Source organism: Nestor notabilis, unplaced genomic scaffold, assembly GCF_000696875.1.
Source record: "Nestor notabilis isolate BGI_N333 unplaced genomic scaffold, ASM69687v1 scaffold366, whole genome shotgun sequence".
Lineage (NCBI taxonomy): Eukaryota > Metazoa > Chordata > Aves > Psittaciformes > Psittacidae > Nestor > Nestor notabilis.
This window is the reverse complement of record NW_009933080.1, coordinates 16,494-43,898: the sequence shown is the minus strand read 5'-3', so window position 1 is coordinate 43,898 and position 27,405 is coordinate 16,494. Positions and strand designations below refer to the sequence as shown.

Here is a 27,405-nt window from a genome sequence, read left to right as displayed (position 1 = left end):
GCCCAAGGAAGTTGTGAATGCTCCATCTCTGTCGGTGTTCAAAGCTAGGTTGGACAGAGCCTTGGGCAATATGGTTTAGTGCCAGGTGTCCCTGCTTATGGCAGGGGGATTGGAACTATATGATCTTAAGATCCTTTCCAACCCAAACCATTGTATGATTCTATGAAGTCTCCCCAAGGCAGGGAGCAAGGCCAGCAAGGGCCAAGCACTCACGTCTCCTCCTGCAGCCCAGGCTGGGGGAGGTTAATCCTTGAGTCAGGCTAATCTTTGAGTCCTCCTGTTTACCAATCCAATAAAAATAAAGTACTAAGCTTACTAACCTTCTATACTCTTATCTTTCCAGCAACCTTGACACAGAAGAGCTCTGCGGTAAGTTCCTTTTTGGGCAAGAACATAATCCATACCTGTGGAAGCCCTGCACAAGTGAGCATATCATGTGATATGATTTTTTTTTTCCTGTTTAATCTTTGTAGCTCAAACAGAAAATAGTTTCAATTGAAAGACCTCCTGGGAAAACGAAGATGGCTTAAAACCTTTTTACACTCTGTCATCCATTACTTGCAGAAGTTACTTTGAAAATATTTTTCCTCATCAATACTTCACATTCTCTGAACTTCAAGATCTGTTCTGATAGATAGATAGATAACTTTTATCTTACTTCCCTTTCATGTGAGATATTTTTTCTACTTGGTTTATCACTTTCAGAGGTATGACTGCTTTGGCAATCTTGAAAGAGGCTGTCATATTGGTACCCCACTGGAGGAAAATTCATTACTTCCCTCCAACTTGAGCCAGTGATAACAGCAGCTTGTCAAGTTCTATCTTCTCTCCTCACACCCCAGCCCCCCCCCACCATTTTACAAGGCCTAGCATTTGGCCCAGTTACCCACTCCTGTACCACATTCTGGGCTGTGAGGAGTTTCCTCAACACCCGGTTTGCTCTCCAGCTGATCTTACAGCACCTGATTTAGGAGTGCTGTTAACAGCAGAAAACAATTTACAGAAAATTTCTGCACATTCTTACACAGACCATCAAAACCCCTCAGTTATCCAGCTGGCTGGAGGGCTGAGGGGATGTCAGCCTCGTGGTGGTTCTGTTTATTGTCTGGTTTCATTAAACATGGGCTGCTTAAGCTGCCCTTAAATCTGTCATAGGTTGCCACAAGGGTGTTTCTCATCTGTGTACCTGGTACTAAGTTTACTGAACACACGTTTAAGCTAGTGATTATACAGCTTTTTCGGAGTTATCCAAGTTCTCAAAAATGAAGCTTCATTTCCAGGATACTAATTCACAATACATTTTCATTCTAAATCATTTCATTCAACCTCTTAGCAATACCAGGTTATGTTTCAGTGTCCTGAAATGTTATGCTTTCATGACTCCCTCAAGAAACTCATGCTGACCTCTTAAAAGCCTCAAAGTATTGCTAGTTGTTATTTCAAATAGCTTCTTGTTCTTTCTGTCTGCCATTTAGATGTTGTTTTTCATGCTCTTCCAGGTGATTTGATGTCTAAATGCCTTGTCTAACACAATCTCTAGCTTTAACATTATTTTCTTTCTTTCTTTCTCATACTTTTTCCCTTCTGTGCCTCTTCTATTGTGTTTCAACACGTTGACCAAATGGGAAGTTGGATCATGACTTCCCAGGTTTGCGTCCTCCTCTCACTGTAATGCCTCTGAGTTATGCACCCTGATTTTACATCAGCTCTTTCTGTTAAAATGTCCTTTGCTTTGAGCAGCTATGCAAGGTTATCACACAACTTAAGATATGATTTGTTAAAAGCATTTTGCATACATCCTATTTGTTGAAAATATCATCACAGTACCTGGGACTAGAAGCTTATCTGGCCAACTTATGGTCTCTTCATTTCTCAGTTGACCCTGACTCACAGCAGACCCCACTTGATCTTACCTCTTCTAAGGGTTTTACCAGAATTACTCATTTTTGTATGGAAATAATCAAATTGAGTACATACATACACATGAAAACTTCACTTCCTGCTAGTAACTGTAGACCATTAGACGGAAAATCCAGTTTAGAACGAAAATGCAGATATTTTGTGGGTCTGTTTCAGCTCTCAAACTCACATTTTAAATTTTTGTCAATTTGGCAACTCATTTATTGAAGACAAATGTTTTTGTAAACACCGATTATGGTATTTTAAGTACTCTGGTAATGATTTTGAAGAAAAAAAAACCTAAATCATCCTTTTCACTGTAACTCTTGTTCATTTTATGTGTTTAGGAGTTAATAACACCATAACTGAAATCAGACTTGATAAAATTGGTATTAATATTATTAATAGCTGACATGGGTTTTCTTCTTCTTTTAGAATATTTTTCCCAGCACTTAGGAGAGTATGAAAATGTTCTATCAGTCTTGGAAGACTTAAACGTAACCATACTGAAGGCAATGGACAAAACAAAGAAAGTGAGTAAAAATTGTGAAATTTTCTTTACGTTGTATATTTTGTTTACTTGAACATGTATGCAGTATTTTTTTTTACGTAGGTAAAGTTATTAATTTGTATTTAAGTTCTTCCAGATATACATGTTTGTAGCAAAAGTCCGGTAGGAAAGTTTTGTCTGAGTTTTAAAGCTGTAAAGCTCTGTCTGCAAAGTATTACAGTTTGGATATAACTAAAATTATCTTTGCGAATGATCTAAAGGATGTTCTTCAAATTGCTGTACCAAGAAGAGGGTTCCGTGTCCAATGCCAGATGTGGGAAATGCTATCAGCGTATCAACAGCTGGAAATAGTTGGAATTTGAAAAAAATAATGTGGTGTGTTAACCCTGGCTGGGCACCACGTGCTCACCAGAGCTGCTCTATCCCTCCCACTACTGTGATAGAGCTGGGAGCGCAGCAAAAGCAACTTAGCATATTGGGATGTCGTGGATAAACAATGCTCATCACCAGTGACACACAAGGTGTGATGTAGCTCCTAGCTGAAGTTAACTCCCCAGCTTAAACAAGTAGGTCCTCAGAAATGTGTGGTCTAGTTATGAATGGACATCAGCAGGTATCCAGAGCAAGGTCTGGGTTTCCTTTTCCAGTGCAAAATAAAGCTTTGTCACTGCTCTGCCACTGTAGCCACCTAGTCCTTTGAGTAGTCACTGAGTAATGGGAGCATTTGTTACTATCTTCTAAGCCATAATCTAGTTGGAAAAAAACCCTGAATTGAAGACCTACACTTTGAGAACTACAAAGATATGGTTACAGTGGCTGAGTCTGTTTACAATGGCCGTGACCAAATTTCCAAGGACCAAATTCTCCTGTTAAAACAAAAGTAAAAACTTCTGAGACTGAACCTGAGCTCCACTCTGCAGAGCGTGGGGCTGATTACTGACCTGGTCCTCAGGGTTGCTGTGAGCTTTCCATCCCATCTGACTTCTTGTGGACTGGAGAAAGCTCAGCACCTCTGTCAATCTCTGCTAAACTTTCCCAGAGTGCATGCTGCTTCAGGTAGGCAGCTCATTCAGTCTTAAATATTTGGGAGGAAAAAGGAGCAACTTGGAATATCGCTCATTTATCCAACTTAGAGTCAGATAAACAATCACCACTTAGTCCTTCCTGTAGAAAGTCTGTGCTTTCCTACTAATTCAAGTAACCTGTGCTGAGTAGATACTTTGCATGGGAGGCAGCTGTGAAATTGGAGCCCTAGCAAAATTTTTCAGCTTCGGTTTCCAAGGAAACCCCAGAGAAGGAAGATGTGTCAGTCTTGAATGAAGAGCTGAAGTGGGTTGGCATGTCTGAAAATTTAAAACCTAATCTATAAACCCTCCTTATTTCAGATAGACAGAGATACAGATTAAAACCCCATAAAATGTAGCTCCCCCACTACCAAAACCTTACCACATAAACCCAATTTAATCTTCCACCAAGAGCAACTGGAGTTTGGCTTGGCTATAAATTTCTGGATTTAAATCAAGATCAACCAAATTGTCCCCATCACTCCAAATTATTTCCACATAGAGATGCTTTTAATCGAACAAATTAGCAAATAACTGATTCCTGCAAGGTGATTGCAGGGTGATTTCTGTGTACTTTATTGCCCACTGTGGTTTGAAAGGGTTGTCAGCTCTATTGAACTGAGCTTTTCTCAATTCTTCCAGTCCTGTGCTATCTGAAAGTAGACATACCAAGTCATCTATGGAAGAAAATGTTCCAGTGTGTTAGCAGGTTCAAGAAACTTTGAAACCAGACTTCCTTTCGCCATTTTAGGGCCAGATCCCTCCTAACCAAACTAAATAGCACCTGGGAAGACAGGAAGCCCTTGGGAGTGGGTGTAGGAGTGGATCATGCTCTCTTGCTTATGGGAAAGTCCTAATCTAAAAATGCAGAGAAATAGGTATACCAAGGAAAATATTTCAATGCAAAAAAAGATGAGTTGCATCGCAAGCACCACACTTTGAATACAAAACACATCTTACCAGAGGATGCTTGGGGAGCAACAAGCCTTCCATTTTGTTACTGCTCTCCTCATGTTTCATCTTTACACAAGGAAGGGAAACACATATCTGAGGATTCTAAAAGGGATTTGTGACATTTGATATTTGATAATTTTTCTTGTATATCAGGGGCCTTCACGAGTTGCTTATACAGGAGTGCTGAGGACAGATTAATCAGTAGTGTCAGTTATTTTCTTGTATCTGCCTGATTGATATTTTCGTGATGAAGGTACAAGCTGGTGTAGTTCTGTTTATCTCATTTCTTCTTCATCTTACGTACAGGAAGCATTACAAATTAAAGACTCAGCAAAACTTCACAAATGCATTGGAAGGCTTGTTTCATTAAGCCTTTTTTTCCTGACATATTTTATAACAAACCACAAAAGCATATGTAATTAAAATATTTAATCTTATGGGATTTTATTACCCAAATGAACATAACATTTTCAGCAAGCTGCGTTTTTATTACAATCTGTAGCTTGTAGTCACATATAAATACAATGAAGAGAAACTTTGCAACCCACAGCACAGAAAATAAAATCTGTCACTGAGTAATGATATAAATAGATAACAATATACCAGTTTTTTAAGGTGCTTGAAAGCTTGGTTCTGTTGACCTGTGAATGCTGAAAATCAGAAACTTAGAGACTAAAGAACATGTTTTCTTTTAGGTACGAAGCCATAAAATTATTGCTATATGTCAGTTACTCAGTAAGAACAAGTTTTTCTCTATCATTTTTATTTCTGGTATTGCTATAGTTTATTGGAAATGCAACCTGCTGGTGGTGGCAGGCTATTCTGTTCCTGGTAAACTAGACAAAGCTCATTTAATCACTAGAAATGTAATTTTCGTATAAAATGAAGTTGATAATACAGAAATATTCAGGGGGTTAATCAAGCATCTAGTGGTATTTTAGAAAATCTGTATCAAGGATGCACAACATGTCTGCACAGGCCTGACAAACAGCACACAGGACCTCTAGGAGACCCAGGAACAGAATGAGACCCCCTTGTGGGGCAGCAGCTGGAAACCAGGTGGGTCTCTCTGGGGTACCAGACTCAAGTTTAGGTACTTGAATAGCTCTGAGGTCTCTGAAGAGTTTTTGCCCAGGGGAACTGTCTCACAAAGGAAGAGCTGGTGATGGCTTACCCTGATCTGACAGTGCCTTTTACCAAAGTTATAACCTACATTTGAGGTTCACATTTTTTCACCAGCTGAAAAGCACTCCCAGCTTCTCCTGCTTTCTGCCTTCCCTTTTGCCAATGGCACGGGGTCATTTTCTAGCCAGGGTGTAACCCTATGTGTCCCCACCGCCACTGGCATCTGCACAGTGACAGCTGGCAGCAGAGGCTTGCAGGGAAGCAAGGACCATTTCAGATGATTTTAAACCCCCTGTGCCTGAGGGCAGCTTATACTTAAGTGTTGGTGAAAATCTAAGCACAGTTGGCTCGTGGCCAAGTGACCAGGGGGATTCCAGGATGGGACATGCTTCCTGGCCTGATTTCAGTGACTTGGCTTTAGCAGGACTTCACATCCAATAGAAAATATTTATTAACAGCAAAAATAGAAATTCAAATCTAAAGTAAAGGAAACATTGAAATAAGCAAGAAGGACTGTCAATAGGAAATTGCTTTGGAGGCACTTTCTTCCCTCGTTTGCAACTCTTTTATGAAGGACAGCAAATGATCTGTCTGTGATAGCTGGGGACCACACTTGGTGAACTAGCAAACACCACTTAAGCAGCAGTAAGCATGACTGGTTTACACCCAACATTTAAATATGAGAAACATGAACATAGAAGTTTAGGATGGACATGAAAGATAATTTTTATTCAATAGAGTACTCAAATTCTGAAATATCCTTCTGAGCATTGGGGGGGGCAAAAAAACCTAACTACTTTTTACATGTTGCTTGCAAAAAGATAGATGGGAGTGCATGGTGTAAAACAGCAAAATGCTGGATTCTGGGACTGACACAGCATGTCTAATTCTTTGCTCCTATGAAATCAGTCATTTTTCTGCTTCACTCAAAAAACCCCAAGCTAAGGGAAGTTAATGCAACCTTGTTATTACTGGAAAACTTTTTGAATAATCTAAAAATAGAAGCTAGTCAAAGTAAGAGAGAAGATTATAGGAGCTGAAAGAGTAACACAGGGATATGCAATTTAGTTACTGATGGTGCATTTATAGTAATTATGTAAATAGCTGCACTCTGGAGGGTCGATACCCGTTATAAACGAGAATACCAAGATTTTTTTAATTGCATATTTGAGTAGTAGTAACAGTAGTAATTATGTAAATTATATTGCAAAACAAAATAACTGGAAAAAAGAAAAAAAAGCTAGATAATCATATATCAACAACAGAGTTCCACAACTAACATTCTGTTTGAGTAAAAATGGGGCTTCAAATTGTAGTTTTGTTTTCACAAAATCCATGTTAAATTGGCTAGCACCAGTTTGGGCACATAATTAGAATTTATAAACAATTTTCATAGAATCTAATCTTGTTCTCTTTGAAATTGCATTTTTTACAAATGCACCTTTCACAGAATGAATGTAATGAATAGCTGCCACATAAGAATAACCTAAGGCAAGTATTACTGAGTTTAGCCTGGTTATTAAGTCCTTCCCCAAGCCTGTAGCGTTCCATAGGGTTGCTGTGGCCCAAGTGCAGGACCTGGCACTTTGCCTTGTTGAACATCATGCCACTGGCGACACCCATTGATCCGTCTTGTCCAGATCCTTCTGTAGAGCCTTCCCGTCCCTCAGCAGATCAACACTCCTGCTCTCAATTTGGTGTCATCTGCAGACTTCCTGAGGGTGCACTCGATCCTCTCATCCAGATCACTGGCAGAGATATTAAACAGAACTGCCCCCAGTACTGAGCCCTGGGAACACCACTTGTGAGAGAAGAATGATGGTGATAAGTGCTAAATATATCACCAGTTGCGCTGTGCTAAAGGCAGAGATGACCCTTTGAATAAACAGCTAATTTTAGCTAGAGACATTGATAAATGAAGGTTTGGAATTTCATTTCATAGTATTTTCTATCTATAAAATTTATTTAAGATTGTGACTATTAGTGCAAGTCTGGGTTCTTCTTCTAGCTCCTTATCAGAGTAATGAAAATTCTTGGGATCTTCTTTAATCTTTTTTGTGGAAGCCTTATATCTACCAGGTCAGAATGAGGCAATGCTCAAAATTCTGCTGGTAGCAGAGAAGATGTGTTAAATAGTCAGAACTTAAAAACAAACAAAAACCAAACCAAACCTCTTAGTTAAGTTACTATCCATACCTTTAAACATAGAAGTGTATAGAATTAACTTCAGAGCAGAAAAAGAAACATCTAACCTAGCCATTCTCCTGCTGATACCTATCAAAACCACCACCAACAGCTTTGACATTTTCCTTGCAATCCTTACAACCTTCTCCCAGGAGCAGTGGCATTCATTACACATATCCCTGCTACCTGGTGATATAAAACACAGCCAAAACAGAGTTTCTTGTCTCTTAAGCTATGTCATGCACTTAGTAGCAGTTAAATACAATTTATTTTTTTATCCATGCATGAATTTTGTACAATCTATTAGTGCAATAGGAATATATTAGTCCTTCAGTAATCCCAGTAAAGTGATAGATTATGTGGTTCTGATGGGTGCTATTACACCTATATGTCGATATTTTCTTACAATCACCCATGGTTACCTGTTTTGTTTCCTTGCTCTTATGTCAGCATTGCAAGTGGTTAGTAGGGATTGTCACTGTTCCAATTCTTTAGGCAGAATTGAAACATATAATTTATTCCAAATACAATACTGTGATAGACTTGTAAAGCTTGTGCCACACTTGAAAATGGAAGTTGATTCTATGTAATAGTTTGGCATGCTATGCCTCTTTCACTTTTTACAATGAGGATGCTGTAAAAGTCAACACAATGAGCATCTCTGGATCTGGCGTCTGGTGGATTTATGATTTTACTCTGACTGTTTGGATCCTACAGTCTGAAGAACTAGATCTTATGCAATGAAAAATGTTGTTCTGACTAATTTTATATCCTCAATTTAAAGTTGTAACCCATGGAGTTGTCCTGCTAATGTAGGATCTAAACACACAGGAGACATTCCGTGATCAAGGGAAATTTAAATAGATTATGCTTAGACTGAGTCTTTATCTATGATACCTACTTTTCAGTCACCTTGGGGGTATTTTCTGTAAAGATATGCGTAAGTTTTTTATGACATTATTTTGATATGACATAGGAAGCAGAAAATTTCAAAGTAAGACACAGTAATAACTATAATTTTACAAATAAAATAAAGTACAATAAACAAGTTATAACGTGCTATATAACATAATGTACTACATAGCAGAATAGCAGTGTAGGAAGGAGAGGCCAAGGGGACCAGGTTTGTTCAGCCTCGAGAAGAGGTTGAGGGAAGATGTAATTCTGCTGTCTAAAGGAGGGTTATAGTGAAGACAAAGCAATATTGTCTTTTTCAGGGGTGCATAGGAAAAGCACAAGAGGCAATGGCTACAGCTTGCAGAAGCAAAAACACTGACTAGACAGATGGAAAATTCTTTGTGCAGGGAGATGGAGTAATCTCCATCCTTGGAGATGTACCAAACTGGGCTGGACATCACCCTGAGCAGCCTGACCTAGCTTTGAAGTTGACCTTACTCTGAAAAGGGGGTTGGACTAGCTGACAGCCAGACATCCTTTCCCATGAAGTTTGTGGAGCTTTTGCGTAAGTTCCCACCTCTTCTGACAGATTTCAGAGTTGGTTTTTTGCCCCAACTAAATTTAGTTTGCATGTCCTAAGTAGGTGAACACAGGTATCTCCCTCCTTCCCATCTCAAGGAGATGCTCTTCTGATAAGTGGATCAGCATGGTGTCAGGTCACCCAAGGGGAGAGGACTGGGGCTGGCACCAGGGCTCATGAGGATCGAGAGAGCCACTGAACCTGTGGTGGCCCTGAGATGTGGATGCCTAAACCACACCATCTCCACCATTATAAAAGGAGAACCTCTTCTGAACCTTCTAACACAGCTGTAAGCAAGTTTTAAAGACCACAGTGACCTTTCCACAGAGAAATCACCCAATTATGTGTATTTTCAGTTGCATTAATGGGAACTCAAATCTTAGCTGCTCAGAAAGGTCACAGTTGTCTCTTGATGAGGTAGATGTGGAAAATTACCCTCATTCACTCACAATCAGTAAAACTAACAAGCAGAGTGATACATTAACACAGACTTATTTCACGCGGACTGCTCATACTGCTGTGCAGTACAATGTATATGCTAATGAATGGTAATTTGCAGCTAATGAAATTAAAGAAACAGGTCATTTTTCTAGTTTATGTATAGATACCATCAGTGGGTCCTGTTATTAATTGCTGGCACAATACACTAAAAATACAAATGCTGGCCATGCCACTTAAGCTGATTTTACCATAATATACACTTAATAAATCGATACACATTTTTCTTAATTCAGAAATAACAATGCCTTTCTCCTAATGAAATCTTGTACCTGTGTGCCTCTAGTGAAATGCAAATGAAAGCATTTTTCTATATGAAGTAGGGTGGTGAAACGATAACAAAGCACGTAATCCCTCATTGCTGAGAGCTGGAGTTGAGGTTTAAGTTGAATTGTAATGGCCAATCTTTCTCCCTCCATGACTTAAATTATAATAATGCTGACAATTTATATGTGCTGAATACCTTTTTCCATGACCTTTGAAGAATTTTAGAAGGACAGATAGGCATAGTTGTCTTTCAGTGGGCAGGAGTCAAAGTTGTCCAACACTGCTGTGAGCTCAGATTTGCTGGCTTAGAGATTACTTCAAGAAAAATACTGAGTAGCCATTATCTGCACAAAATGCCCAAATTGGTGCATTAAAAGAGTTAAGTAATACTGTATAGAAGAGGTGTAAGTACTAATACTTGGGTGAAATATACGTAATATTTTGATAATTCTAGACTCGTGTAGATATGTTAGCATCCTGCCTGCATGGCCCATCTTTAGAAAAAAGCTCTGTGTACCTGTAACTGTAAGCTGTATTTAAAGATCAAAAAGACCTTTTCCATAGGTCCTTTCCAAGTATAGAACTTACGGAAGAACAGAACAGGAAGAAAAAAAGACTAAATCCTGGTGCAATGCACAAACCTGTAGTAGTTTTGATGAAAAAACCTTAATGACTTTCAAGTGCAGGAAATTGTTTCAAAAGGAGTCAAAAAGCACCAGCCTCAGAGAGTAGAAGGTATTACAGAGCTAATGTTTATATGATACCCTCCCATCAGTGAGGGCCCACCTGAACAGTCTGCAAAATGAAACAGCATGGATTTACATTTTAAGCTGTAATTCAGCATGCCAGTATAGATTTACCAGACTATGAGCAGGAAGCTATATGGAGGCATCTGTAGCATTTACTTTTTGGATGCCCAGAATTTTAAAACATTTTGGTTATCCTACTCTTGTGAGATTGCTTTGATATTCTAAAACTTACAAGAAGTGGTCAGTTCTGTCATGTTTTGTTCACTTATTTCCAAGAGCACTGGTGAAAGATGAAAAATTATAACATACCCTGGGTTTCTTCTGCTGGGTTTGATTTAGCTGCCCATACTACACAGATTCACACGTGTTGTTCTAACATGCCCCAAAAAATCAAAATTTTTTTGAAATTAAATGATGTCTGCCAGGTGCACCAAAGTTTTAAATCGCTTGCCATGGAGACAGTGTAGGAGAAGAAGAAGAAAATAAGCTTTGCTATTGCATAATAAGATTTAGTAATCGTAAAGGTTGCCATAAATGTTATTTGTAGGACTGGTGTGAGTCTCAGGTATTCACTCAAAAGGTGGACAATCTCACATGAAAATCTATTTTAAAAATGTATAAATGAGAAATTATTTGTTGGAGAGTGGCTTACACCTGATTAATCTGAAGACAGAAGTAAATATAGAAGTTGCTCCTGGCAACATGAGTAACTTCCGATGACTCATGGGTGGTTTAACATCTGAGATCTCTCTAGCAGAAGTCTTCCAACAAGAACTAAGTTAATAACACATATTGTGAATAGATTACTCTAATTTGAGAGCAAACTGCTTTTAAAGCTATTAACTTACAGTCTTTTATTTTACATTTAAATTTCAAAACATCCCACATTTGTGTTCTGATTGCAAACACATACATGCAAAAATTCTAAGAGAAGCCTAAAAGTCAAAAAGGCATTTCACATTGGGAAGAACAAGGAAGAGCTTAAAAATACCCATATGCGTTGCCAAAAATACTCAAATGGGTTGTCAGCTAGAGTAGGAGGCAACAACATTGAAATGACAGGTTTTCTTTGAAGCTTGGAGATAACAGACCATCATCTATCTTCAAATGGAGTGATTAGAGAAATCTTTCATTCAATGTACCTCATATTTTATGAAACCAAAGGCTTCCAAGATCAGCTGAATGGGGTTTCTGCACACATAAGCAGATTTATGGCATATGAAGAATGTACACCAGCATACCAACATACTTTCACCAGCGTAGGAGCCAACAAATTCATTCAGAGTTTAAGGGATAGAAGTCCATTTTCCTTCCCTCTTATTGACGGGAGCTCTACACAGTAAGCAAAGACTGTAGGGGTCTGCTCTATCCTATTATATTTATTAATGAGAAAACCACAAAGAGGGTTTTTATATTATTGTATAGGTGAACCCCCTCAGACAGCATTACCTGCATGTCACTGCAGAACTAGTTTTGCAGATCTGGGCTTGTCAGAAATGTTAAAGTTGACCCCATCCATGGAAATACGATTCATTGGGCCAGGGAGAGAGCAGGCTTAAGAATTTCTTTCCAAAATTATCTACACAGAATAGGCATAAATATTTTTGGACACATAAAATATATTGGAAATGTTGTTACAGAAAAAAATCATTATACACCACAAAATATAGGTGCAAACTTTTCTAATAAGCAAGCTCCAACTCAAAGAACTTCTGGATACATTTAATGTAATTGTGAAATATATTGATTCATGGTTTCAAAAACAATTAAACAAATTACAGGAACAAAAATCAGCCAAAGACTGTTAAATTCAGAAGGCAATCTGTCTGGCACAGGCAGTCCTCCAGCCGAACTGCTGGTGGAGTTTTACAGGGAATATCGCTAAGCATTTGCCGTGCTCAAAGACTATGCACATAGACACTGTCAGAGATCAGCCACTGGGCTCGATAAACATCTTTCACAAGAGTGGAGCTGAATGAAAGCTTTGAATTCATTTCTGCATTTGTCAATCCTATGTTGGCTTTTCCACACTTATGGAAGTAACGTGCTACTGCCATCAACTGGAGTTAAGAACTGTAAAGAAAAGGGGGTTTTGGGGGTAGAAATGATGTTGTGACACTCTCAGCTTGGGTGGGATCAGCATCTATACCTGGAAATTTAGAGGTCTTCTGGTCCCAAAATGTAAAGACAGGTTGCTTACATGATTTGCACGTATCAGCATGAAAACATCCAAGCTGCTTCCTTTCTGAATTAAATCTGAATCTTTCCTCACGTATTTCTAACCTAGTAGGCAAATCCTTACTTGTTTTTTTAATGTTTTAGGACTATCAGGAAGCTTCTAATTTGGAGCAGTTTGTGACTCGCTTTCTTTTGAAGGAAACACTGAACCAGCTTCAGTCCCTCCAGAGCTCCCTGGAGTGTGCCATGGAAACCACAGAGGAGCAGACTCGGCAGGAGAGGTGAGCAAACCTCCTGCCCAGCTGCAGTGAAGGGTGTGAGCCGTGGGGTCACCATGGACCTCCAACACCATTTTACATTTCCCCCCACAACCTGAAGGACTATAGGAGTAGCAATGGAAAAGCCAGGCAAAGTCAGCACTACAACTACAGCTATTTTGGAGAAAACCAGTTAGTTCCTAGTGCAGAATGCCCCAGTCCTTATGTAAAATCACCTTCAATTATGCTTAACCCGGAGGCAAACTGTCTGAATCAAAATCCCATTAACACATTCCTAAACTAATTTAAGGGTGCTCACAGTCGCAGCAGTCTGTCTGTTCTCCATCCAGTATTAGCTCATTCTCGTCAGTTTTCCTTCCTTATTATCTGATACATGTTACTGTTTATCTTTTCAATCTTTAAGCTGAAGGGGTCAATGTTGAAAGTTCATATCTCACTTTTAGCTGTTCCTGTGACCCCAGTTCCTCTGCAGAGATGTCACGAAACTCATGTGAATGAGGAAACTGTGCGAATGGTTCCTTGGGTCAGGTCAGAACCACATCACAGGCACCAACTTTGAGCTTTCTCTTCCTAAAAGATAGGTTTACACCAGCTTAACCCTCCTTTTTTTACCTTATAAAGTCTCCTGTTTCTGTGCAGACAAAATCCAACAAAACCAGAAGTGCTCTCAATTCAATGGCCAGGAAAGCTCTCATCTCGAAGGCTGCAGAGGAATAACAGCCTGTCACCAAACAGCCCTCGTTTTAGCACAGGTATGTCATTTCACATTTTAAAGATACTTAAAACGTGCATACACACACATACACAGAAAAAATATACTAGACAAGATTTGTGTTTGTCTCAGCACTTGGTCTCCTCACTGCCTGCTACTCACATGCACAGACACTGCAGATGTGTATGTGTGCTCAGTCTCAAGCCAGCATTTCTTTAGCCTTTGTACTTGTTCAGGTAAAGCCACACTCTGCCTCCTCTACATATCACACCCGTGGTACCTCCCAAGTATTAAGATTTCTTTGGTCAAAACATCATCCAAGTGCCACAAGAACTCTCAGCTGGAAAATGAGCAAGTTAATGAATTTGCATATCAAGAGCATGTGTTGAAAAATCTTCAGTTTCTGATAAATAACCTTTCTCTCTCTTTAGAGCAACCACTTACGTACACATTCACACTGTGGGTGATGCCAGCAACTGCTCGCATAATGCACATATGTTTTCTCAACACTTCGGCAAAGCAAAAATTTCCAGACTTTAGAGAGGCTCAGAGATGCTTGTGCCTTTGTAGAACAACATTTTCTAGCTTCACCTTTGCTGTATGATACCAGATCATGATACAGTCATAAATATGACTGCAGTAGAGATGGAGAGTTAGGAAGTCTTCTAAAAGGGGCATGTCCTATCCCTATAAACAGACAAGACACAGTGTCTTCATCAATCACCTAGGTTGGTTTGGAAAGGAAAGGTTGCAAAGGTGAAAAAGGGTCATTAGCTGCAAGGACATCCAGTTGATGTTATTAAATTAGCTAGAGGTCCACCACAAGGTTACATCCATAATTAGTGGATACATGAAAGCCCTAAAGACAGCATATTGCAGATGACTATTACAAAGCTGGAAACCCCTCAGAGTTTAAGTATGAAAACAGCTGTGGCAGCTAAATGAACCTTCTCTGAATGAAGATCCCTTATTCCCAATGCATACAAGACATTCTACAGTTATGTTAGGAGGCTCTTTCAGGAATCTCTCAATGTCAGGGTTCCTCAACATGCCATGCCAGAAACCTAGATCACTTAGCTGCACATGTACACCCAAATAATTATTTTCTGCTGTTCATAAGAACGTTGTGTTTTGGTTTGGTTTGGTTTTTGTGGAAAGAACATTCATACTCTTAACCTTTGAATAATGCTGGAATTCTGCTGAAAGCACTGTATGAGGACCCTAAGAACAGCAACAGAGTGACTATGGCAATGTCCTTGCAGTCAGGTTCCTGCAGCAGGTCTGCTGTCTCTCTGCAGAAGGAAGTAAGATCCTGTCACCGGAGCTGCATTGCCCATGCCAGGATATTTCAGACATTCTTGACTGCCTTTCTTTCACTTTCACCAGTGCTCTCAGGGGAAAGAGGAGCTGCAGACAAGACTCAGCACATGGTCCCTCCATGGGATGTATTTGAAGGAATCCCAAAGACAGGCTTGCTGTGCAGCAGAAGAGCTGATTCTTACAGAAACATTTACATAAAGAAGATGAAGAAATGGCAAACTAAGAAAAATAGTAAGATAGAGAAAACCTTAATACACACACACAAACACACACAGATGATTTTTGCATTTTGAGCAGAAGGTACTCAGGTAATGAGCTGGTTATATCTGCAGAGGAGAGTATTTCTTTCTTGAGGTACCAGCATGATTTCAAAAGCACTTGAATGTATTAATCTAGAATGTAGTCTTCATTCTGTATTGGATATCAATTGTATCTTGAAAAGAAAGAAAATAATTCATATAGTCAAAACCATGCTTTTCTTTAGTAACACCTAAATGAACATGCAACTACTTACAGCACAATCTTCAGGAAGCAAAATAAATTGCCAGCTAAGCCAAACATTTTTATAAAATAAATGAATACATGAATACACTGTGTTCCAGCATTCAGTAATGCTTTGTAAGAGTTCATTATTTATGTTTTCCAAAGGTTGGATGGAGGAAAACAGCCAGTGGATGACCCAGATAAACAGACTCCAAAACCTGATTGACAGGCTGGAAAAAAAGGTGTGTGTTTCTTTTCACCTGTTTGTTCTCTCACTTTCAGTAAAGAAATTCTTAAACCACAACTGCTTTCCATGTCCCAGTCACAGCCTTTCCAATCAATGAGTGAAACATCACCTAAGAGAGCTAACACTCATTAAGTCCCTACATTTTTCCTTCCACCTTTTTTCTTGTTTCATCAGAGCATGACATGTTTTTTGCTGTTTTCCTTTCCCCGTCCCATCGCCACAGATCCAACTTTTCATCAAGAACTGAATAGTCACATTATGACTGGAGGATTCTGTTGTATTTAGTTAGGCTTGCTTTGGGGAACATGGGACAAGCCTCTCTTTTTAGGATTGGGTTTTTTTCCTCATCCTCTCCAAACTTTCCCACTAAAGCTTGACATAAAGTTTTGTTTCCTCCTTCCCCACCAGAGAAAATTGATTTATAAAGATTAAACACTTTTCCTACAGTTCAGCCAAAAGCTGATGCAAATCCCATGATCCTGCCTGGGAGCTCCCTGAGCCCTGAAACTGCCTGCAGTTCCCACGCCAAAGCAGAGCCATCTGGGCATCTGACAAATGATCCATCTGATCCAATGAAACCTTGGATTCCCAACCAAGGATTGTAGAAACCTGAGTAACATCTGTCTGTAGAGAAAATACCTGTTCCTTTTTTCTTCCAGTCAGATTGAATGCTTTTAAAAGTTGGTTTATGACTGTGTGTGAGGACTTTTTTTTTATCATTTTTTTTTTTAGAAGAAATCAGAGGAAAAAGTAAGGTTTTAAATTCCTGTGTTGTTCTCTACATGGAGTGTCCCTATTGAAGGACAGAGAGCTAATGTTGGATAGGTGCCAAGGGAGTGGCTGTATTCAAGGATTTGGGACTCCGGGGATTTCTTCCTCCTGGTCCACTAGGGACGAGGTTTTAGGCTGAATTGCTCTCAGACCCAGGAGCTGCTCCAGTCCCAGTGGGGCTGATGCTGCTCCTCCCTGCAGGTCAGTGCTCACCAGCAGCAAGGTTGTGCACATACTCCAAAGACATGGGTTCACGCACAGCAGCACAGGTGCCTTCACCAGCACCCTCAGACAGGCAGCACTTGCAGAAACATGAATATGCAACAACCTGATCTTCTTCCTTCTTCCCAGCTGAGCAGGAGGGATGTTCCCCTGTGAACATTATCATGGACTATAAGACTGTCTAGTGTTTGTGGCTTGATCCGTGCTCCTTACCCAGGCACTGACGCAGGCCTTGGGTCCTGGCAGACAAGTGTCTCCTCCTCACCTGCTAGTCCAGCTTGAGCTCAGTAGCAAATTATACACACAGGAAAAAATAGTTAAGTGAGGGAATAGACAAGAAGACAGAATAAATGGTGGTGACCCAGCACAGGGCTCAGCAAGACAAGCATACAGACCTTTCTCTGCTGTTGCTCCCTCCCAAGAGAACAAACTGCCCCCAAGTACTTTTCCCCTTTGGTCCCAGTTTGGGACTAAAATTTTTTATTTTGATTATCTCAGCTTGATTACTGATTAGCTGCATTACTGATACAGTCACCCCCAGCACCCCTGGCCATACAAGACTGTTCTCCAAAAGCCCAGTACTCCTCTGGTTATCCCTGAGGTCTGACAGTCTCTCGCATCATTTCTCCTTAACCAGCTGTGAAATTTGGCCATTCCTTGTGGCACTGTCTGTAACTTCTATCAGCCTCTCACTCTGCCTGCTCATTCCAGTAAGCCTCTGGCGAGGGCATACCCATCCACCTGCACACAACAGCTTCCTCCCAGAGGCCGTTTCTGCATGAGAAGAGCAGTTACACAGCAGTTGCCACATTAATGACATTTTAGTAGCAACTTGATTTTTTCTGAATAGATAAAAGTTGGAGTTTGAAATGTCAAAGTCCACCATGAAATGCAACTCTTGCCTTCGGCCCCGCTTTACTCCCAGCTCTGCTTTGGAAACAGCAGCTCCCTGTCTTGCCACAGTTGCCTCCCGACGTGGACTGATGCCAAAAGGAGTTCAAGGAAGCTCGACATTTAAAAGAATGTGACTGAAAAAAGAAACCTGGCATACAGCACCAACGCACTGCAAGCACTACAGAGAGCAGCCAACCGTTTAGTAGTAACTTGACCATGTTTAACAAGGATGTTAGAAAATTATCAAATCGGCTACAGATAAATGAGAGAGAACCTCAGCCTGAAAAGGAGCTCAGTGCCAAAGGGAAACAGTGGTAGGGTGTAGACCTTTTTAACTTCTTAAGGGGGCCAGCAAGTTATCCATCCGTGTTTCCTACTGCAAAACTACCTGGTGAAGGATTTAGTGTTGTCTAATTCTTCTGCTGTCTTCTGTCAAAGGTGAATTTAACCACGAATCAGTCTTGTAAGTTGTCTTTATTTTTTTTTTCCAATTCATATCTTTTTTTCCCCCCTACATTCATATTTCCTGCAAAAAATAGAATACTTATCTTGCTATCTTAATAGAGAGATTCCAGTACAACTGAGTCATTCCTTCCCTCTCTTTTTCCATTTGTTTCCCCTAGAAATAAAAGGCACTGTAAGTATAGAAGAGCCACAGGAATATGCATTTTCCCTCAGGAATTTTACCTGAAGTGCCTGCACTGACAAATGAGCTATTAAAGCTGGGTGTTCTTCTCTTCACACACGCATGTCATGCCCTTCTATGCACATTCTACAGAAGTAAAGCTGCACAGCAGTTACTGTGTGACCGCACCTTCACTCCTGCCTTGCTCTGCTACCTGCTGCTGGTGTGGGTCGCCTGGTCATTTGGATTCTAATTGCACACCTCTTGTTGGCTTTTCCATGAGTACAGTAGTTGTGCTGGAAAAACGCCTGCTCCTTGAGGTTAATCAGTCCTCACCCAGCGGGAAGCAGAAGGAATGTTTTTCTCTTTCTTACACAAGAATTGCGTGCAGTAGGACGTGAAACACCACCAACAAAGAGTGCATCTTGCTCCAGCTGCCTATTGCAAATCAATCTGCTTTTTGTCAGGCATATGGATATATTTCAGAATATCCATATGGCACTGGGCTCGAAGGTACTGCATGTGCCTGGCATGTAAATGCTCATTTTGTGTGCGCTACTAGACGGTGTTTGCATGAATCATCGATTCATGAAGTGCGCATCCAGCCTGCGTGCCAAGCAAGCAGACTGCTGCCTTCAGATGCATCTGTTTGCTGCTGCCCTGCCTGTCCTCAGCAGCAAGAGCAGCAGTTCAGAAACCTGACTTGGACCAGCAAGCACATCTTTTTCAATGCTCAAAAACAGTCCCTTGCAACCATTAACCCCCTTAGGGAAGTTTCTTCTGTTTAAAGTTTTATTCCTGCAGAATAGTAGCTGATAGCTCATTTCAAATGAGGCTGAGGGACCTGGGGTTGTTTAGTCTGGAGAAAAGGAGGCTCAGGGGAGACCCTATCACTCTCTACAACTACCCAAAAGGAAGATGGAGTGAGGTGGGGGTCAGTCTCTTTTCCCAAGTAACGAGTGATAGGACAAGAGTGGTAAGACCTCAGGCTGCACCAGGGGAGGTTTAGACTGGGTATTAGGAAAAATTTCCTCACGGAGAGGGTGCTCAGGCATTGGAACAGCCTTCCCAAGGAAGTGGTGGAATCACCATCCCTGGAAGCATTCAGAAACTGTGCAGATGAGGCCCTTAGTGACATGGTTTAGTGGTGGTCTTGGCAGTCCTTGGCAGGGTAACGGTTGGACTTGATGATCTTAAAGGTCGTTTCCAACCTCGTTGATTTTATAATTCATCTCCATAGTCCACATGACAATTTCAGGAGGTATCTGTCTTACAACATCTGTGAACAAGCGGATTTCTTACAAATGAAATATCACCTGATCAGCATTATAAATAAAACTGTACAGAAGAGCCTGGGTTGGATTTAACCACTGAAGTGTGCAAGATTTTGCAAGCAATGCTTCTGTTTGATTTACAGCTAATAAAGAAGGGATTTAATTATAGCTTCTGGAGATTAAGCAGAATCTAGCTATTGGAATAGTTTGTTTAAAAGGTAAGAGCAGACTACAGATGTAGTATTGCCTCTTATATTTCTATTTTCTTTTCAACTGCTTCAAAGGACCTAAAGCTTGAGCCATTTGAAGAGGAAGTTTTGGAAGAAAATGCAAGATCTGTAAGTGCTTTTCAAGATAATGATTTTGACATTCGATTTTGCATGCCAGGCATTGAGACAACAATTTCACCTGATCTCTTTTGTTGAAAACTAATCTAAGAAATCACCATCCTCATTTTTTCCAGTGATAAGAAACCATTTTAGTTAGCAGTATGCATTGTGCAAGAGGCAACAAAACAAAAGAATATGTGGGCAAAACTTTATATTAATTTTTGCATTGTTTTCAACAGATTCAGTGAGCCAAAACCTCAACTCACATAAGGAGGAATAGGTGCCATTAATAAGATCTACCAAATTTGGCAGCAGTGTTTAAGGGGTGATAGCGTCTCTGCTCCAAACCACCTGATGCTGCATGCATGCTTTAAATCATTGTTGTACAGCCTTCTCCCCTTCCTTCCTCTCTCCCTCCTTTCCAAAACTTCTACAAGAAACCGTATCAGGAAGGATGAGAGAGCATCTAGTGCTGAACAATAATCAGTATTACAACTTACAAAACCAAAATCATGACCAGCAAAAACCTTACTGTTAAGTAAGTTTATGTCCCAAGATCAAGCTCGTATTTTCTGATACACTAGCACTCATAAATTTAGGGCTTTGAACCTAACAAAATGTGAATCAAATACACATGAAAAAATAACAAAAATAGGTGATGCACCAGATTCCTTATTTCATCACAGCAGTTGCATTACGTTTTTTTAAATTATATTATACAATATACAATTATATTTTACAATGTTGCTAGACAGGCTGCTTATGACAGAAGGATAATCCATGAGATAACATATCAGTAATGAAGTCAGAAATGAGCCAAAAACCTGTGTAAGAGATTAAGAAGGACATGGTGTTTCTTTAAATATTGCATTAACGAAGTGGACAAGCTTCAATAGATGAATCAATCAGTCAACTCCCATTAGTTATGCTTATGAAAATAGTTCATTTTTGCAGAAATGTGGCAAAAATACCCCCCATCCCCCCTATTCATCATTTAACATGGGCAACCTTAGGTATCTCATTCAGGTGTGAGTCAGAGCTCTAAAGACTATGAGAGCACCTCAACAAAAGTAACACTGCATCCAGTGCAGACTGAGGGGTACGCTCTTATCTCAAACCTCACACCTGCCTGCATCCAGATTCATCCAAGGAAACATGCTGACTTTATTTCTGAACTTTTCAAAGATCAACATTTGCTTCACATACTTACGAAAAGACTCTCTCATCCAGGGTTTAGACAACTCTTACTTTCCGTAAGGTGGACACTCACTTAGGTGTTTCCATTCCGTCCCTCAGCTTGCCCAGATGTAAAAGCCACACTTGAGCACTTCTACTTCTCCACTCCAGAGCACTAACGCAGGGGCAGCAGACTGTGTTTGTTACTGTTTTATGGTAGACTTTTCTGAGTTTAAAGCACAAGGAACTCAAGAAGATGATATGGCAGTAATAATGTTGTGTTCTTATATCAGCACATAATGATTGTTCAACGTCAAATGTCTGTGATAGAAGAAGAAATTGAGGAATTCCGGCTTGCTCTGAAGCAGTATGTAGAATCTGCTTCTACTCAGGGTGGCTGCTTGCAGTAAGTACAATGTTACTATCCTTGGGCTGAAGGAAGGAAATGCAGTCTAATTTCTTGAATAACTTTTAAGTGGAGCTGGATTATTTATGAAGGGAGAACTTGTAACATCTTCTTTCCTGGCATGTGTGTAAGGCAGAGGTTTTGAAAGACAACTAAAACCACAAAGACATGTCAAAGTCTATGTGCAGCCTAAATAATAATCATAAAATGACAGCACAGACTATCCCAAAGATGCTAACCAGTCTTCTAAGGCTTCTTAGCTCTGCAGGTCATCAATTCATGGCTTCTGGAAGACCCTAGGCTGACACGCTATATTGGAAAACTCATTTGCCATCCTTCATTTGTGCTCACGTGGCAAGTGAGCAACTTAGCACCTTGTTTGCCAGTTCTCTGCTTGGAAGCTTTCAGAATCTTCCCTTGAAGCTGCAATTTTAAAATTTTCATTCATAATAAAGAATGGGAAAAATGAAAAAGCAAATTTTTCAACTAAACAGTATATTTCTGTTTTGCTCCTTTTAGAATTCAATAAAACATTACAACTGTGTTAAGGATAAATTTTAATGATTAATTAGTGTACTGAATTTCTTAATTTAACATGCTGGAGAAAGATGCTACCGTACACACTATAGAACATTATAGAAGAAATACTTTTATAATGTGTGCACAATACAGGATCTTCCTATATCTTCAAAGGCTTCCAAGGCTGACTGTCACATCCTTAATTTGTGAGCCTTGTGGTTATTTGATTGTCACACTTAGGACTGTATGAGAAGTGTTCACCCAGACCAGAAAAAGTAAGTTAAAGTGGAAGAAGAGTGACACTTTTGCAGTGATGAGGCACTGGCACAGGCTACCCAGAGAAGCTGTGGCTGCCCCATCCCTGGCAGTGTTCAAGGCCAGGCTGGATGGGGCTTTGAGCAACCTGCTCTAGTGGAAGGTGTCCCTGCCCATGGCAGGGGGTTGGAACTAGATGACCTTTAAGATCCCTTCCAACCCAAATCGTTCTGATTCTATGAAAATAAAATTCTCTTCTGGACCAAAAGCTGGAAAAAACGAAGAAGAGAAGCTCCCCAGCCTCCTTCCGAAAACAAACATCCAGCAAAACACTGCAGCGACTGCAACCTTGTCAGGGGAGAGAGCTTACATGACTTCAGAACGCAACTTAACAAATGATGGCAAAAAGTGCCAGTCTTCCCAGGTTTACCGGCATTTGGTGAGTCTGTAGTGCCACCTACCGGTTGAGTTTTACTGCAGCTGCTTACGACATTGTGTTTTCTGACAGTTCTTAGTGTTTTTTCTACTTTACACTGTGCTTTCACATACATCAGGAGAAAACCGATAAACAAAACAAATTTTTGCTTATTACAGAATGAAATATAATCTGAGACCAGCTTTCAAGCACATCAGGAGTAAGATCAGCAATCTCACGCTTGGGCATTCTGAGAAATACGTATATATACTTTTTGTGCTATACATCTAAACACTGATTTGAGTGGCATTTTGCCCCCTGGCAGGGGGGTTGGAACTAGATGATCTTAAGATCTTTTCCAACCCAAACCATTCTCTCATTCTCTGATACAATGTATTGGCTGATTTTCCTTGAACCACAGTTTGATTAATTTTCTGTATTACTGATTAGCATTTTTTTCAGCTAAATTACACTATTGAAGGAATGTGAAAAAGGAGTTTCATAAATGGGTCCATCCTAAAATATTAATTAAACATGAAAAGACTACAAGACATTTTTTAGGGGAGGGGGGGAAAGCTCAGATAATTTGCAGTATGTAATCACTTATTTTTTAAATTTAGTATTTGGGTTGGGGTTTTTTTGGGGGGGGGATTGTGGGGGTTTTTTTTCAAATATCACTGCATTTGGTGTTACTCATAAGCAGTTTGGGATAAGATGTGTATGTCAAATAACTTTGCAATGCTTCTTTATATTAGTTCTACTCTACAATTCTTAGTGTTTCCATACAGAAGCTTCCAAGTGATTCCCGCTTCATTGTTTATGAGTTCTGGGAGAACAGCAATGCCTGGAATAGGTAAGCTTTGGGGGTTTGGGTTTGTTTTTTTGTTTGTTATATAATACCATTTTGAAGATTAGAAAGCAATCATGTACAAAGACTGAACAAAAAGTAAATACTGCTAACTGATCTCTTGCTAAATATATCACAATTAATACTTCAGAACAAGATTTCGATTGCTAAAGGCTAAAATATACTAACATATATAAAGAAAAATATCAGAAAGACAAAGGTAATTGGAATGGAAGTCGTAGTGATTAAAAGTCCTACCAGCTGAATTCTAGCCGTTGGCAGGCAGATGACTAAGAATTTGAGACAAAAAGATTTTCCGTAAGTAAATTTACTGTTCAAAAAAACACCCAGACCAACCCTACAATCCTAAACCTGTAGACAGAAACCATTCTGAAGGAAGAAGTCTCGTGAAGCTTACTCGCTTTCCTTTTGAACAAAACCCCAGTTCAACGTTTGTTTTCACTAAGACTCAAGAACACTAGTAACACACGTCCACGCTACACTGAGTCACAACCAAGAGATGAACCACAGCGCGACAGTTAATGTGCACAGAAATTAAGGTGTTTAATACAGCACGCAAGCACTTCACAGCTTACCTGGTCTCCTCTCCCACTGTCATGATTGCCGAAGTTTTGAAGCACAATGTCTCTGTTACAGCATTAATTGCAAAATTTCTAATGCTTATTAAAAAAAATAGCTTATTTAAAAACCTGATACATCCTTTATTTATTATTTAGACACCTTCAAATGAATTACAGCAAGACATTCCAAAGAAGTAACGTGGACTTCTTGGAAACTCCAGAGCTCGTGACAACAATGCTAGTCCCTGGTAAATACAGATTTGTCACATTGTTTGTTTCATGTGAAGAATCCTGCTGTATTAGTGTGTTCTCTATGCACGACTGCTGCATAATATTACCCTTAGTCACATCTTCTTTGGTGAAGTATGAGGAGGGAGGAACTCCAAGTGATTTTATGCATAGAAATGTAAAGTGCATCAGCAAGAATGAGACCCACATGCTTTATATAGTGCAAAGTTATGCTAGCATATACTATTTAAGAAAATACCTAAACAATACTGTTTGTGAATAGTAAAATAGACCCCATTTAAGATTTTCAGGCAAAAAACTACTGATGAGGATTTCAACTTACTTACTTACATTGATTGAAGGGATCCTTAATTACTAATAATTGACATTTACTAACCAATTTAGTGTACATACTTCTTGCTGTGTTTAAAAAAAAATAATTGAAAAAGCAAGGTGCTAAGAGATTATATAAATTATTGTTTCTAATACAAACCAATGAGCATGCAACATCATCTTTCTCAAAAGGGTGCAGGATGAAGCAAAGCAAGCATCAGTTTCATATTTACAGAGGGAGAACAGCAAATTTTTGTTAGGGAACCCAAATCTATTACAATGAAACCCTAATTTCCCTATGTCTGAGCACAGAATAAATTTAAAAATAATAAACCCCCACCTAACAGAAAAAAAATCCCCAAAACAATATTGCACAGTTCTGTACCTGGGGTTTTGCCTTCGAAGAAGCCAGCCAAGACATTCTCAGACCTCATGAGCCTGATCTGGACACACAATTATGTGTCAGGGATTCCCGCAGTCTCAGGAGATTGCACTTAATGAACTGAGAATCTATTAAAATCTTCTATCTTACCGGGAGACTGCTGGATTTAAGACAAACTTGGCTGCAGAAAACAATGCAGTTTTTCCCCCAACTTCTTGGTGTCCAAGAGCTAAAGTGCGTATGACCCAGGAGTGTTCCAGGGGTGGTTCACTCAGAGCTAAAGTACAATTAAAATAAAATGAAATGCAGACATAATTTTTAAATGCCTAAATATAGCAGTACCTGAAATTGGACTCAAAATGCTCATTAAAGCATCAACTCTGCCTGCTAAGAGGATTTCAGTCTGCAGCACAGTTGCCATAGAAACAGCATTTCTCCCTGTGCGCTCCTTGCTGGGGGGACAGTGGGGAGTAAGGCATTCACTGCTATTTCTACAGTTCTATAGATTACCTATAATTAAGAAATCTGCACAGAGATTGGAACTTCTGTTTCATGGAAAGTACTTCCCATGTTTGATCTATAGAAATCATATTTGTATTTGAAAGACAGAAAATGTTCTTGAAGTAAAAAAAGATGGCTGCAATCCTACAAGTATACTTTATGAAAGAATTTCAGACACTGTAAAGTGGTACCACTGTAAAATCAGGGGAAAAAACCTTCTGCCACTAGCACACAGACAGGCTCTATTTTAAAAACAAATTTACTGTAGCTCAGGCACATCCCCACTTTTTTTACACATCTGGGTAACTAAGAACTGAAAAACTTCTAATCTGAATCTGATTCAAAGATTATGACGCAAGAGTCTTTACTCCACCAATTAATTAAAATAAATAAATGTACACTTACGTATGTGTAAGCTGATTCAGGAAGACAAGAGTCTTCAACACTCTTAGATCTAGTATTATCCTAAAGTAAATTCATTTACTATCAATCAGCAGGAACCTCAACCTATTACAATCACAAATGCACCCGCTAACTGACCAAGTTACTTCGGGGCCAATCTACCAGGGTGGCATGAGTCAGTTCATCTTCAGTGACTGCACAGTTTTTCTGTAAGATCTGGACTTGAGGACACTAGAGAACCTTTTGGTGAAGAAAACAAAAGCTAGGGGAAAACTGTTGAACTCTTACCACGTGAAATCCATGAAATAAACTGGCATTTTTTTCCGAAAATTCATTAATCCACTGATGTGTCAGAGACTACTAGGTTTTCATAGCAAAAATTCAGGTAAGATTCTTAAGTATCTTCTCACCATTCTTCTTCAAGAATAACATTTTTCATTAAAATGGCAAAAATTGACAAATTTAGGACATATTCACGAAAACAAGTTGAGTTAATGAATTTAATCCCCAAACTGTGTAGTGCAAAACCTCCTGAGCCTAGTAATACCCTTCCACCAAGGGAACTGGGCATCTCACATAGAGTCACAATTCCTTTCCTCCATTCCCGCCTCTCTTCATAAATCTTGTGGTTCCTCTGCAGAACATTCAATTTCCAAAGGCCAAAGGGTAGGGACTCTGGAGAAGTACAGATGTATTTCACTCCAGTCCTGTCTATAAAGTGGTGATTACAGATATTCTTTTACGGGAATGACATTTTCCAAGTCCATCAATTCTCTTGCTTTTGAGACAAAACACTCTTAAGCCCTAGAGCTGTGTGGAAGGAACACCAGGTTTGAATAATGTCACCAGGAAAGGACATTAAAGACATCACAGCCCACCCAGGGGATGCAGTGCTCAGCTTAAATACTGACACACACAGCAGAACAGGAAGGAAGATTTATGTGGTTTGCTTTCTGGGATCTGGGTGCTTAATTCTATGCAGCCGCACCTATGACATATCAATGCTGCTTTGGATATTATAAAAAGGACATACAAATTCTTGTGCTGAAGCCATCCCCCAGAAATTAAGACTCAGCTCTTCTAGTATTTTAAGTATTCTTCCCCTGCCTGGATAGTATGCAGCTTTCAAATGAAGTAGTATTAGCTGCATATATAAATGAATGTTTCTTTATATATGTTATAGCTATTTTATTTAGGGTATTTACAAGACGTGGAAAAAGAAATACTGTTTATGTTAACAACTGAATAAATAAATTCTCCTCTTTTTCAGCATCATGGTGGGTCCTCAATAACAACTAG

General features: G+C 39.6%; 1 protein-coding gene across 1 annotated transcript; it reads left to right on the top strand.

Moving 5' to 3' along the window:
- Positions 1 to 304: 304 nt before the first annotated feature.
- Positions 305 to 27,405, top strand: NECAB1 (N-terminal EF-hand calcium binding protein 1; the record flags this gene model as incomplete). Its single annotated transcript, XM_010016678.1, has 10 exons — positions 305 to 369; positions 2,335 to 2,432; positions 13,051 to 13,187; positions 13,824 to 13,936; positions 15,865 to 15,941; positions 20,017 to 20,070; positions 21,531 to 21,643; positions 23,608 to 23,685; positions 24,417 to 24,508; positions 27,377 to 27,405. Coding segments are annotated over 10 exons (856 nt in total), but the record flags the coding sequence as incomplete, so codon positions are not given.